Source organism: Ammodytes marinus (genome assembly GCF_949987685.1).
Source record: "Ammodytes marinus genome assembly, chromosome: 10".
NCBI lineage: Eukaryota > Metazoa > Chordata > Actinopteri > Uranoscopiformes > Ammodytidae > Ammodytes > Ammodytes marinus.
The window spans coordinates 24,197,069-24,212,871 of record NC_137214.1 but is presented as its reverse complement, the minus strand read 5'-3'; the positions used below and the strand labels follow the sequence as shown (position 1 = coordinate 24,212,871).

General features: G+C 45.3%; 1 protein-coding gene across 2 annotated transcripts; it reads right to left on the bottom strand.

Moving 5' to 3' along the window:
* Window positions 1-309: 309 nt before the first annotated feature.
* Window positions 310-15,557, bottom strand: pcdh10b (protocadherin 10b; the record flags this gene model as incomplete). 2 transcript variants are annotated; one of them, XM_080036154.1, is made up of 5 exons in its annotated part: window positions 310-537; window positions 3,599-3,973; window positions 11,791-11,894; window positions 12,133-12,191; window positions 13,035-15,557. In XM_080036154.1, the coding sequence occupies 5 exons, from the start codon at window positions 15,555-15,557 to the stop codon at window positions 518-520; spliced, it is 3,081 nt and encodes a 1,026-aa protein (XP_079892280.1). The 2 variants fall into 2 exon arrangements, with proteins under 2 accessions (XP_079892280.1, XP_079892281.1); XM_080036155.1 differs by having other exon boundaries at window positions 484-537; window positions 3,816-3,973.
* Between the last annotated feature and the right edge of the window lie 246 nt (window positions 15,558-15,803).

The window sequence follows — 15,803 nt, the reverse complement described above, 5'->3', positions numbered from 1 at the left end:
GTTTTTTAATTGTCCTCACATTATGTATACATCAGTGCTGTAAACAGGCACACGCAGATTGGAAAAAGCACTTGGAGATAAGTGTCCAGTATTATCTCTCTGTCGTCAATGTCTTTCGTCCTCCTCTGATAGTTTTCTCAGTCCTGCTGAGACAATGGTTTCTCCTCCTGGTAAGGCTATCCATTTACCTTCCTGCACCCGTCCGTCCCCTGTCCCCCCTCCCCATGTCCCACGTCTCCTAATCCAGAGAGTGGGGGTGTCTCAGATGCCCGGCAGTGCTCCGACAAGGAGTTTCAGAAATAAGGGAACTTTAAAGGGGGTTTGTTCCTCATTTCTTGTGTAGTGTGAGTTTTTATTTACGTTTTTTTTTTTTTCGCTGGGTGTGGAGGGGTGACGGCAGGGGGAGGGTAATAACACGGGATGGTTGAAAACTTGATGCCTTCTTTTTCATGGCATTGGTCGTCGAGGAGTGATTGTGCAAAGTCACGCGGTGTCCGGAATGTCCACGCGAAAGGTGCTAGCAAACCCTTTTCCTCGCTGAAAGGGAAAATAAATACTGGTTAGTTGTGTGTGTGTGTGTGTGTGTGTGTGTGTGTGTGTGTGTGTGTGTGTGTGTGTGTGTGTGTGTGTGTGTGTGTGTGTGTGTGTGTGTGTGTGTGTGTGTGTGTGTGTGTGTGTGTGTGTGTGTGTGTGTGTGTGTGTGTGTGTGTCTGTGTGGGTGAAGGGGGGTGTCAAGTTTGTCTGTGAGGGATGCCACAAAAAAGAATGAAGAATGGAAAAAACAGCACTTAAATGGCCCCATTCACACAGAATTAGAGGGTTCACACACATGCACAAGCAGGCTAGGAAGCTTCACATCCCTCAGCTGGGCCCTTTTCAATTCACTCCGGTGAAATGGCTCATGGATAATATGTGTGAGTATGTGTGTGTGTGTGTGCGTGTGTGTGTGTGTGTGTGTGTGTGTGTGTGTGTGTGTGTGTGTGTGTGTGTGTGTGTGTGTGTGTGTGTGTGTGTGTGTGTGTGTGTGTGTGAGAGTATGTCAGTGGTGGGGGGGGGGGGGGGGGGGGGTGCTATGAGAATGGTGGCATTGGAGCAGGGTGAGTGGGCCAATATCGCACGGCCAATTTATTTAGGGCAACAACAAAAGAGGGAGGCTGAGCTCTACCAGGCTATAGTGTCTAATATAAACCCCCCATAGTGCCCCCCTCCCCCTCTTCTGTCCCCCCCGACCCCATGATGTCTGAGTTTAATGACGGTAATCACTGGGATCTGGCTATCATCCCCTCTTTTTTTTTCTTCTTCTCCCCTCAATGCGCCCCACCCTGACCCTAACCCCAGGCCGGGGCCCATGCACAGGCCTGAACCCTCCCGGGACAAAAGAGTCTCTGTGTATCACTGGCTGACTTGATCAGATTAAGGGAGCTTCAGCCTCTTGGTATTATCATTCTATCCCTTCCTCCACTCCACTCATCTTCCCCCTCACTCCCTCCCTCCTCTTTCCTCTTCCCCACCCACCCACCCATCTCTCTGACTGTTGTTCCTATTTGCCATTACCCCCCCCCCCCCAATACTGCCAACCCCCGCACTCATTAGCATAAGGGCCACAGTGATCTACTTAGCAAGCGGTGGTGTTCGTGGGAAACACAATAATATCGGGAGCCCCTTCACTTCAAGTGCCGCATCACAAGCACATAACAAGCACCTCCATGGCAACTATTAGAAAGCAGGACAGCACAATCATACAACAAATGCAATCTGTTTCAAATGTAGATTGCAGGTTGACATCATAAATGGGAAAACCACAGAAAGTGCAATTGCTTTAATTTGTGTAATGGTTGTTGCTCGATATTTGGTCGAGCATGAGAAGTTCACAGGGTTTCTTACACACGTCATGTCTATTACTGGAATTTTCAACGAGCGATGTTAAAGCTTGTGTGAAAATCTGTAGTTTTTAGAGAATCTAATTTAGATTTATTCAATCCTTTAATTATGAAATACGCCGGGACAACAGCAATGTTTTTTTTATTTTTTTATTTCCACAGTCCTGTTTACTTTTTGTTGCTTACCTTATTCTTTTGTATTACATTACTGCTCGTATTACCTCAAATTAACACCATAATCAATATAATTTTCATATAAAGTTATTTTCAAGTCATCATGTGACCACATATATTTTTTAAACCGATAATAACTGTAAAACCATCTCCTAGACGACGTACTTTTTACAATTGCGTTAGTCAATTTCACGTGTTCCGTTAATCTAATATTTATTTAAATGCTGTTTCCATGTGAGTGTAATTAATTACCTTCAATTCCCACAGCTGTGTAATGCTGTATTATTATCTGAATTGCTTGTTCTCTAATGTGCTCCTCTTGTTCTGCTGCATTATCACTGCAATTCCTCATGGTAATCAATACGGTCTTATCAGAACCTCCAGGGAATGTTCTGCATTTCACTGGAAGGTAACTTTAACCTGACGACCGTCCTTTGCGGCAAAGCAACCAGCACACCGTGTGCTAGAACACAGTCTTTTAGGAAGAGTGAGAGTTTCTAATTTGAGCCGCCGGTAGCTTGCTTAGCATACCTTTTTGATACAGTATAAAAAAGGAAAAAAAAATCATAGCAAATGCATAACACATTAATTAAAAAGGGGAAAAAAATAAATGTTCCCGCTGTTCCGAACAGTGTGCTGTGGCTTTAAATGATGGCACTAGGGAAGCAGCGGTGTTCTGACAGTTTGATAATTCAAACTGCTGTGTCGGATGATGAGAGAGGGGGCCTCTTCAGGCGCAGCTTGACAAAATTATAATTAAGCATTATCGCCAAATTGCAGTGATTGAGGATGTATCTCTTTGTGGCCTTTGAATGAGGGTTTAAAACAGTAATTCTTTTCCCTGCTTTTTTTTCCTCCTCAATTATCTTAAACAGTTTTTGATCCTCGGCTGAGTCTGCTCCAACCAAATGACGTCGGCGGAATGAGAATGAGATGTTGTAGCTTACTGCCTGCCCTGCTTTTTCTCCTTCATTGGCTGAAAACAGACATTGTTTTCATTGCTGACTTTGTGAGAGGGCCCCGGTTTCTTCATATTACAGCAGCCAATTTCCCATAATATGACATAGCTGCCTTAATGCTAACATCTCCCACCACATCAAAGATCAACGCAACCTTAAAGATGGCAAATGCTTTTTGTCTGTTTAATTTGGAAAGGCCCACAGGCTAATCACTGCTGGAGGTTGTATCGCTGTGTGTGTGCGTGCATGTGGGAGTATGTGTGTGTGTGTGTGTGTGTGTGTGTGTGTAAGGGGGGGGGGAGGGGTTGAATTGAAACGGTAGGTGAGGGAAGATAAGATCGTCACAGTCGGAGATAATGGAGATGCCGGAGAAAGAGGGAAGAGTTAGTTAAACACTCTGACAAGAAGGCTGACAGAACACGGGGGCAGACCTGAAATGAATTTCACGCTTCCCACCGTCAGCCAATCCATGGAGAAAATTGAATTTGGAAATCTTTTCTTTTTCCCCCTTAATCTTCAAACCTGATCACTAGATCGGATGAGCAAGGCGGGTGCTTAGGGGCCGTGGCAAAACACAATACTCACTTAAATAAGCTTGGTTATAAGGTGCTCTGGTGCTAGGCAGAAATGCTTCCAACTCTTTCCTCTCTAGGGAACCCTGGTGGTGGCTGAGGTGATGGGTTTTGAGAAGGTGGTTTTGGTGATGGTGGTTTTGATGGTGGAGGTGATGGTGACTGAGAGGCGTCTCTTTGCCAAAGGTGGAGAACGACTTATCGGCCGTTTGCTCTGGGCTTTCAAATACCTCTGTGTCCGGGACTGAGTCCATGCCGGGCACGTGGAGGTTGCTGCGGTAGTCTGGGCCCTGGCGCCCGTCAGAGGGCACAAAGCTGGGCATCCAGCAGCGGTCGGAGTGGCCCAGGGCCTTACACTCCTCTGTGCAGTTAGAGAACAGATCCGCGCCTGGAGATGAAGGGAAGGAAGGAGGGAGGAAAGAAAATGTGTGGGAAGGTAAGAGAAAAACATGAGAAAAGGTGTTTAAAGTCTTGAGCATTTATTGAACAAGCAAAACTAACAGGAACTATGATGCCTGTGCATATGCACCTGCACATGCACACACCATAACTTGATCTGACGTCGTCTTCACAGGACTTTCACAATATGTATTTATGCAACCTGCTCTTTGATTCCTTGTGTCAGGGCTTTCTGTTCCACCATCATTAGGATCAAAGCCGCCTGAACAATGGATTGAAACCTCTCTTCTAACACACACACACACACACACACACACACACACACACACACACACACACACACACACACACACACACACACACACACACACACACGCACAGTGAGAGACGTGGGAGGATAAAAGAACCATGGGACTGCTGGTTGTGCTTTGTAAAAGCTTAACTCCTTGTAAAAAAATATATGCTATGTACAATATCTAACACGCATACAGGTACACTTGAGTATTTTAATTTGAGGATACTCTGTTCTTCTGCATTTGATAGGGAAGTATTGTACATACTTTCAATTATCCACATTTGCTGTATCTAACAGCTATCATTACTGATTATTTACTTACATATTAGTTTGCATTTATTTAAGTATTTAACACAAGGGTGTGACAACTTTTTTAAACAATATTGTATATATATATATATATATATATATATATATATATATATATATATAAATATATGTTTGTAGCATTCAATTTTGCTAAATCTAATGGGAACAGAATTTCATTTTTTTTTTTTTAAACAACGCCACTGAAAAAAAACATCTGTGTAGCGCTGCTCGATTGTGGGATAAATCATTATCACAACTATTCAACATGAGTACTCATTGACTTTGTAACAGTGGAGATCAGCTTTGAATAACCGAAAAAAAATGGATCTAAAATATTTGACATGACGTTTTTAGCCCTGGATAAGAAGGTAGTAATAATATCATGCAGCTACGTGTATGGCTTGCCACATAGCCTATGATACAAAAGCCTTGGCCTCAAATATATCTTCAATCAGATGTAATGCATCACAACTCTTTGGATGTTTGTTTGTGAGCTGTAGTGTTTATATGCACCAACATGCTTCTGTAAAAAAAACGGTTTGGAATGGTAGTGTGTTTCTGTGTGTGTGTGTTTGCAGGGGAGAGGTGGGTGCAGTCTTTAAAGTATTTTCCAGCAAGCTGCTCTTTAGCTTGGGCATTACATTAACCAAACCACAAACTCAATAGTATTGGATTACCCAGCCTGCCCCTGTGCCGGGCCCTCACTCACCCACCTAACAAAACCTATTGTCCTCACTGAAAGGCTAGCTGCCTGTACAACTGAAAACCAGTTTGAGCGTGCACGCTTTATGTGGAGTAATTATTGGGGAGGCTTTTTGATGGCTGGAATTCTCAGTGAGGAAATCACCTTTTGTCACAGAGCAAATGGGGAACAGTGTTAGCTACAATGTTAGCTGTTTAGTGCAGCTATTTAGGCCGAGTGTAAGCCTTAAGCCAAATTGTGTTTTCATTGCCCCGTATGTTTTTTGCAGTAGGGCCTAGATCCTGTGCATGCATGTGTTTTGAAAGCTAAATCCGCTTGTTGTGCATGTGTGTGTCTGAGTCGCTGTTTGGGGCTGCAATCTGAACTGTCCAGCTAGGGCTATCTACTGTTAATCCCTCTGAATACAGACTGATTAGGCTACGACTGCTCCCATCCCAGTAAGCAGAGTATGTGTGTGTGTGTGTGTGTGTGTGTGTGTGTGTGTGTGTGTGTGTGTGTGTGTGTGTGTGTGTGTGTGTGTGTGTGTGTGTTGTGTGTGCGTGTGCATTTTGCTGTGTGTGTCTGTAGCGGTCAGCAAAGGGGGAATTTGCTTTGTTACAAAGCGGATTAATTTGGCTCGCCGTCACTAACAGCTTGGAAAGGTGCCCAGTCTCCTAACGAGTGGGTTTCTTATTAAATATTAACCAACATGCCATAAATACACCATCACATTACGTTTTAATATGGCCTCTTACACGAGAGGAAACAACTTAACTGTACGGCTTAAAGGGGGGCCACAAGCAGAACGCAAACTGGGCGCTGACATACCATGTTAGTGCACCTGCATGTGCAAGCAGGAAACACTGCATTGTGGGAAGCAAAAACACAAAGTGGAAGGAGGACAGAGCTCTGCCTCCAGTGCAAAATGGATGCTGTGTAATTCTCAAAATGGGAACACGAAATGTGGCATTTAGACTCTGTCAGAGAGATAAGACCCATGTGCAGACACACACAGAGGAAGAAATAAAAATAGGGGGATATGGAGAGTAATTTCAAGGCACAAAGCCAAATCAAGACATCCTGATATTCCTTGACATTTTGGCAAAATGTGATGTTCCCCTGGCAGATTAGACAGTCTCTATCGAAGCAGGATGATAACAAAAAAATATCAGCTGTAGAACTGAAACACACTCAGAGCCTGAGCCGTGCTTCAAATGTGAATACAAGGTTGTGGGTAATTCCCTTATCTCTCCACGATGTACTTATTCCAACACGTTTCTCAGAGCAAACGGTCAGCTTGAGTTACGAGGCTCTGTCCAGCTGCGGAGTACAGCTTCGGCCCTGCACTTCAACACGGGATGAAAAAGAACTGTGTCAACATGTCTTTGCACTAAGCCAAAAACAAGCAGACAGAGGGAGGGGTGGGGTAATGCGATCTTGGAGCGCACTGACCCTCGTTACTGCGAACGCCTCATCTCATTTTAGCATTCTGCACGGAGCGCGCGCAGGGCAAACGCAAAGTCTCGATAATAACCTTCATTTGGTAATTGGTATGCAGAGGTCTGAAACATGAATTACTGATCAGCGAGCTGTTACCACGGCGATAACGTGAACCGCAGGCCTAAGGAAGAATTCATCAAGGCAGCGGGGAGAGATGGGAGTGGAGTAGGGATGGGCGGGTGGATGGTGTGGGGGGGAGGGGGGGGGGGTAGAAAAGTGGATAAGCGACTCAAGTCAATCTTCTCCAAGTGCGTGACATTGGCTATATTGATAATATGTACTTAACACATGTTGCACCACTGGAAATGGGCTCCCTGAGGGAACTGCAAGGCCACAGAAGTTGTCTTTGAGTGGGTCCAGCAGTGAATGAGGAGTGCTTTAATTCCACTGCCCATCACAGAATGTATAGAATGACCTTAAACTCAGTGTGGGCTGTAAGCACTTGTACTATAGCTACTCTACAACTTGCCACCGACCTCCTGTTTGAAGCGCCAGCAAAACATTTTAATTGGACAATGAGTAAGGAGATTTTTGTCTCCAAAGTATCTATTTCATAGATGAAGAGTGAGGTTTCACAGTCACCCTTGGAATGAATCTGAATACTTAAGAATATTGATATGTTGAGTTGAAATAAGCTGATAATTCAAGTTCTTGATAATCAGAAAATGAATAATGTTCAAATCATGTATTGAGTAAAATAAGTGGGTTGAAGTTTCTGTTATGGGGAGATATACTGCTTTTAGATATATAGTTTTACTCAACAATAATATCACTTGTTACCAATAGCCATTATATTATACCCACCCACAGTTATATTTGTATATGAAAAATTATAACATTTATTATGTGAATATAATTAATTCTATTATAATTCATCATTAATAATTGAAATCAAGCATGTGAAACTAATGTATGTGAGAGGTCCAGAATGAATTGTGGTTTCACACAGTGACTGATAGTTCTGCCTAATGAGCAACATTTTTTATGCAGAACATTCACTTGCAGTGGAGATGTATTGAATCAGTGGGATATTCCTATTCTTACTTAAAGGAGCTATGAATAGCTTTCCATTTAGTTGATTCTAGCGGCACCTTTGGACAAAAGCGGTATTGTTTTTACAACATCAGCCCGCAATCGCATGAAGGCATTTTCAGTGATGGTCCCATTTGGTGTAACAGGTCATTTTAATCATCAGAGGAAAAATAGGACCTTCATAAACATTTCAACTTTACCCATTGGAGGTTTAATTAACTATCTATTAGCTTCCACAATTGTCAATCATTATTAACTCAACCCCCCTTCACTGTTTGTCTGGAAGCATCAGCTATGGCTATGTGATGGTTTTACTTCGGGCTGTGGCACCTTGTGAGGCACAATTGTCATCTTCATAAACAATTCAGCAAAGCTCTCATTAAGAAAAAATGTGTTCACATATTCTTCCACACTGGCATATCAGACCTGAGACTATACACAGAATGGATTTCGACATTTACTGAGGTAACACATTCATATTCTATGATATCATGTTAAATAAACAGTGGCTGCTATAATGGTAATAATGGTGGTTGTGATGCAAATAACAATAGTAGAAGCAGTAGCAGCGTATAATGCTATATATAATATTCATGCATTTCTCACACCTTTCACCAAAATCAACACTGAAATTGGGCAGTCATCACATCCTAACTGCTATCCCTCTAAAAATACATGCAAAGTGAAGTGTCTGATAACGCATAATGTGGGGTATTTTGGTTTATATGAATCCTGTCTACGGCAAATCCTCTCTGTCTCCAAAAACATTCTGTCACTCTCCACCAACGAGAATAATCTTGACGATGATCTGGTCAACCAGGAGTGACCGACTTTCACAAGATAAATATAACGTAAAATATTGTAATTTTCTGTGAAATAACACAGCATGACCCGGTTTGTTAAATGTAAAAATAGTTGTGCATTTTTATATATTTTTTAATCCTTTCCATTAAAGGACATTACTGAACTCTGTGTGACTCTCTGAGTGTTTTTGACTAGAAAAAAAACTAAGTGGGTTTGATCGGGGGATCAACCGGTGAACACAGCCTGAAGCAGAGGAACATGTTGTCACGACAAGGCAGCCAGCGGGCAGACAGAAAGAACACAAATTACCATGTTGACAATCACGTACAAAACCACCACTACAGTAAAAAAGACAGAACAATTACAGGGGAAGGGAGAGTAAAAAAGCACCATCCTTCTCTGTGAGTCTCGTAAAACAGCAATCGGTAAGCTACTTTTGGAAAAGATTCAATGGAGTATTATCCGACAATATTGTTAATGCTTTACATTATAGTTAAAAAAAACAAACTGCAATATATGTATCTGATTTCAAGGACAAAAACCTTACTCAGGAAAAAAAATAAAAAAACATTGAATTCACGACTCTGACTGATGTATTCATGAAGTCCCCTGTCAACGCCAAGAGAAGTGGCTAACACACCGTCGTGATGGATGACATGGACGCATGTTTATTCAACATTAGCATTATTAAACACCGACACTGTTTGAGTGTGCCCTCACTTCTGACAAACTCAATTAGCACACAGAGAGTAAAGCCTGTGTTATTTTAGTTTTTCCTGCATTGTATGGGGCAGAATTGCGGGACACTAAGCCACGCTATCAATTATCCTAATCAAACAAAGACTTAATGCACGGCAAATAATCTGTTTAAAGGCACTAAGCTGGGCTGATAACTCTGCAACAAAGTAACTGCATCCTATTTGCCACACCAAGGGTACTCAAAGTCAGCAGTGGAGGGCTGCTGGGTCTGCCACTGCATCACAACTGCTCGTACATGCATGAGAGCGAGTGAGTATGAGACTGCGTGGACAGGCAGGACGGACAATGAAATGCCAGCACACTCATACTAGGACATAGTGCAGTTGCCTGGCTCAGACTCGAGTAGGAATTCAACTTTTTCACAGGTGAAAAAGACAAACCAAAACACTATAGTGAAATTTAAATATCAATACTTTTGTGCCCATAAAACAACGTTTAACAATCTACATACATGTTAGAGTCAAACCTTTGCCATTGTATTCTTTCACCAGATCCTTCTTCATCGAAGACATATTTCACAGCTGACATTTAACATAGCAACTGACCTGTGCCATAGTAATTGTCCAACATTGTCGAAGTAGAAAAGCTACCATTAATTGTCTGATTGGATTCATGCTCTTGTTAAAATGTCATTTGGTTAGACCGTTTATGATTTCAATTCAAATCACTTCATTACTGATGTCTGCAAATGTTGCCTCCTGAACAACCAACTGAGCTGTGTTTGCAGTGCCGGGTATCCTAAACTGTTAGGATGGAGAGCTGGGATCAGAAGTCTGCCTGAGTAGTATCTTACTTCAAGACAGGATTTCGATCCGCACAAAACGGGTCCCTGCTCAAAAGCACTGTGCTGTTGCAGTTACTATGAAACTATGTGATTGATTTGATTAATATAACCCAAAATGGAACCTATTGAACCTTGGCATATAGCTGTCGCTACTGAACACAATGTGTCAGATGGAGAATCAAGTCTGGTTAATGTCATGTGTAGACATGTCTTTTACCAGATCAATTTAATTTGGCAACAGTTTACAGCTGGATATCCACACACAACATCGAACACAGAATGCTAATGTACTCCAAACATGACAACTCCATCCACATAAAGCAGCTGGCCGGCTCGCTCAGAGGTAAAAACATCACACAGTGGTGAAAAAATAAACTGCAGTTGTGACGGTCTTACACTGAGCCTTTTCAGAGCTCAAACGGAGGAGGCTGTGGTGGCAGCTCTGTGTGTGTATTTGTTTACTAAGCCCCGTCCAGACTCTACTGGGGTGACAGTGGAAGTGGCAAGGCAAGCTCCATTTGGCACGAGGAGAGGGGGGGGGGGGGGGGGCGCCTGGCTGCGGCGGACCAGACATGATGACAGGCTCCGTCCATAGAGGGGCCTACACCGGAGTAGCTCGCCACTGAATCAAGACATTAAACTGGCATTCGTGACTCAACGGTGCCCTATTGTCTGAGTTTAGACGGGAAGATTATTAAAAAAATGGAGAAAAAAATGGATACAGGGCAGAAAGTGGTCATGGAAGAAGGGTAGCTAAAACGATATGTACGGAGGGAGCATGCAGAGAGTAGCTGCATGAATGAATGCATTAATTAATTTAATGAACGAATGAATCGGCCGTTTTGTTTTGCTAGGACCGCAACCTATTTGGTTCGCTTCCCAGCACACTCGGCTCCTCATTAAAAAGCCCATCACGTCTCGCCGAGTGGTCTCCAGCACCAAGTGGCCGAGCTCACGGAGGAGCAGGCACCTCATTAACAGCGCCACATATTTACAAACAACAGAGGCAGGGTTCACTTTCTGTTCGCCGACTTCAAATCCTAATTGTATCGCAAGAGACAAGAGATATGTTTCCTTTAAAGGCAAGCAGGAGCTGGCAGCTCACAAAGACATGGATCTGATTCCATTACGATCCCTCCCAAGATGTTTATCTTTTTTCTTTTTTGAAGGTGTGTCGAAAAAAATACCAAGCTACAGTGTCACAGAGAGAGGAAACAGGATGTCTCAAAGTACATCAGCTCGGACACACTGAAAATGCTGACTTCAGCCGTTTGTTTGACGTTAGCCCTTTATTTAAATTAGCTTTCATATTTTATCCATGCCCACGTAATGTGCTGCAGCTGAGCATAAAGAGTCCAGATTACTGGAGAGACGGGCAGCAAATGTTCCTCCTGGAGAAACACACACACACACACACACACACACACACACACACACACACACACACACACACACACACACACACACACACACACACACACACACACACTGCATAGTAACCAAATGCTAATCAGCAAGGCCTATATTCCAGTTCTATAGAGAAGCAAAGAGAGCCATTGATTTGCCCTTCTGAACATGCATATAAAAACAAAAATCAAATAAACTGTTAGTTTTGAAGGGCTGTGTCAAGCCGGTTCTTACCAGAGGAATGGCCTCGGTTGGCGTCGTGGTCACTGTCCCCCTGCTCGCTGTCCCCGTGGCCGCTGTCTTTGGAGCTGACCAGGTCTGCCTCCTGGAACGCAGAACTGAAAGCACGAGAGAAAAACATTCACATTCAATCAAAGCCCCACTTAGCATTTCCATAACAGCACTTCTTATTATTCCAGCGCCGTTCTAATCTTTTTGATCCCATCTCATCATTTAGAGTATCATCGCACTAATGAGTTATCAACTGAATGAAGTAGAAGCCTTCAACAGATAAGAGGGTTATAACAGGTGGATGTGACAGAGTAAGCTGCAGTAAAACAAATATATCTTTCTTACCTGTTGACACGTCTTGGCCTGTCAACCAGGTAGCTGAGTTCAGCTCGCTGGTGTTTGGTCTGAAAAGAGAAGGGGGAGTTTTATAAGTGGGTGTCACACTCAGGCACCTTGCGTAACATAAAAAAAGGCTCCATAGAAGAAGAAAAATCATAGCCATCAGGCCAGAAATGGTGCAACCCACACAGCATGTTGATGTCAGCCATCCTAGGAGATGTGTTCAGTGGATATTTCCCCAAAGCACAAGATGCACCTGGCACAGCCAAGGCACGTTCTATTGCTACTTACCAAACTTGTGACCGGTATGCTTAATGATGTGAACACTCCATATCCATTGAGAGGCTTGCTCGCACACACATGCACGTACACACGCAATCATGCACACACACACACACACACACACACACACACACACACACACACACACACACACACACACACACACACACACACACACACACACAGCAACCAGCAGCCTCCTATATTGTGTCATTATAAACTTCTATCATTATGCTTTGAATTGCAAAGACTTGAGAGCACAACATTAACTGGAATTCAGGCTGACCTCCCAGAGAAGTAATAAAGGCTACATGTCAGAAAGCACTGTGTTTTGCATGAATGCCTTCCTTAAAATAAGTTAGATGAGTTGCACTCAAAAAAAGCAATGTGTAGCCATGACATGCCACATAACCGAGAGGGGAAACAAATAAATAAATAATATGGAAATGTATGTATGAAACATGTTCTGTATCTGTATAGGGATATGTGTAAATAGTATCAAACAGGCAGACCTGGAATGTCTAAGGGGAGGTATGTATGATTCATGTTTTTAAACATGCTGATGGTCTCTGAATGGTATATGGGGGGTTACACTGTAGGTATGAGAGAGAGAGAGAGACTCTTACCTCTTTTGATAAAATGCTGCCGTTTGATATGATGTCAGGCTGCTGGTCTGTGTACCCTGTCACTATGGCCCCGCACGGCTTGTGATCGGTGTCTGTGCTCCTAGAGGGACTACACGGCTTTAGGAACATGAGGTCGGTTTTGGCAGACTCTGGAGTCAGACATACCTGGTAGCAATAGTTCTGGTTTTGGTGGTGGGAGCCGAAACTGCCCGACTCCTCCACGGGGACTTGAGACGTCACCACCCCGCTGACGTTACCGGCGCTTTGCACTAGCATGATATCCGACTTGCTGAGCTTTTTCTTGCGGGCCCTGGCCTGCCTCGAACAGCAGGAGCTGCAGCCCAGGCAGCACTCGCTGGTCAGGCAGGTGTAAAGGTTGAGCTTTTTGTCCTTCTGGCAGCGCACGGCCAGCACGATCATGACGAGGAGGAAGATGAAGGAGACGGAACCCAGGGCGATGATGAGGATGAGGGTGAGGTCCAGGGCGCCGTCTTTGGCCTGGGCCGCGCCTCCCCGCCGGTCCCCGCTGGCCCCGCGGCCTGCTTCGGCCACGGTGTCCACCAGCACCACCATGACGCTGGCGCTGGAAGACAGTGGTGGCTGTCCATGGTCCCTCACTTCAATCAGCAGGTCGTAAAGCTGGTGCGGGTCTCGCTTGGCCGACACCCGCCTCGCCGTGCGCAGCTCCCCCGTCCTCCAGTCCATACGGAACATGCCGTTCTCGTTGCCCCTCTGTATGCTGTAGGAGAGCCGGGCGTTCTCTCCGTCGTCCCCGTCCATAGCCACTATGCGGGTGACCAGGTAGCCCGGCTCAGCGGTGCGAGGCAGCGGCTCTTTGGCAGTGCCGTTCTTCCCCAGCGGGGCCAGCACCAGGGGAGCGTTGTCGTTCTGGTCCACTATGATGACTTTGACGGTGGCGTTGGAGGAGAGCACCGGGGTGCCCGCGTCTACGGCCTGGACCATGAATGTGAAATCCTTCAGCTGCTCATAGTCAAATGACCTGAGAGCGTAAAGGTAGCCCGTCTCCTCGTTGATGGACACATAGGTTTTGACTGACATGCCCTGGATGTCACACTCTAATATGGAGTAGTTGATGAGCGCGTTTTGACCTATGTCCGGGTCCAGAGCCGTCACAGCGTGTATGTACGCACCTGGCACGTTGTTCTCTGTCACATACACATCATATATGGACTGCGTAAAGGTGGGCGCGTTGTCGTTCTCGTCCGACACCTGGACTCTGATGGACTTACTGGTGGCGAGGGAGGGCGACCCTTTGTCCCGCGCGACAACAGTGACAGGGTAGGAGTCAGCCAGCTCCCGGTTCAACGGGCCGTCGGTCACTATGGTGAAATAGTTTCTGAAGGAGGATTTTAATTTGAACGGGACGTCGCTGAGGATTTCCACGTGGATCTGTCCGTTCTCCTCCCCGTCCCGGTCGGTTACACTCAGCAGCGCGATGACGGTGCCCGGAGCTGCGTTTTCGCTCACAGACTCGGTGACGGTGCTGAATGTAATCTCCGGTGCGTTGTCGTTCAAATCGGTGATTTTGACCAGCACTTTGCAGTGCGCGGCGACCGCGTTCGGTCCCAGGTCCTTGGCCTGCACGAAGATCTGATACAGGCTGCTCTCCTCGAAATCCACCTCTCCGCGCACCTCGATGCGCCCGGTGCGCGGGTCTATGCTGAACAGATCCTTTACGCGGCTAGAGATGTGGTTACTGAACGAATAGACTATCTCCCCGTTTAATCCCTCGTCCAGGTCGGTGGCGTTCAGCTGGATGACCAGTGTGCCCACTGGCGAGTTCTCCGTGAGGCTCACCGTGTACACGGGCTGGTCAAACACCGGCACGTTATCGTTAGAGTCCAGCACTTTGACCACCAGCAGTGCGGTGCCAGTCCGGGGAGGCTGACCGCCGTCCACTGCGGTTAGCACGTACCTGTGCGTCGCCTGCTGCTCCCTGTCCAGTGGCTTCTCCAGCACCAGCTCCGCGAACTTGTTTCCATCCGTTTGGGTCTGCACGTCCAGGTAAAAATAGTTGTTAGTTGTGATATCGTACGTGCGTAAAGCGTTCGAGCCCACGTCCGGGTCGTAGGCGCTCTCCAGGGGGAAACGAGTGCCCGGAACGGCGTTTTCTGAGATCTCCACCATGATGTCTGTCTCTGGGAAGCTGGGCGGGTTGTCGTTAATGTCCACCACCTCGATCTCGACCCTAAACAGCTCCAGCGGGTTCTCCAAAAACACCTCCATGTTGAGATGGCAGCTGGCGCTCTGCTTGCAGATCTGCTCACGGTCGATCTTTTCGTTGACGAACAGGACGCCGTTCTCCAGGTTTACTTCCAGGTAAGGTGTCCGAGAACTGGGCACCACCTGGAAGCGGCGAGAGGCTAGTTTGGTAAGGTCCAGTCCCAGGTCCTCGGCGATATTCCCCACCAAGGTGCCATGGTCCGCCTCCTCCGGCACAGAGTATCGTATCTGAGAGAGCACTCCATCCGTTATGCACAGGACGATCAAAAACACAATCATCGCCGGAAAAACAAGTGCACTTGGGTTAAACAAAAAAGAAGAATATATTATAATTCGTGTTATCCTGTGTTAAAGGACAAAGTCTCAATTTCCATCACACATTTCAGTCGGGAGGCAAACGTCTCCAAAACGCGTAAAAGTCTTTACAAAATGGTTTAAGGCATCCGTAGAAATCTGTCCCATCAACCAAGAGGCATGTTGAATCTTTTTAAATGAGTGCACAAGCAGAAGATTTAATTTGTTTCT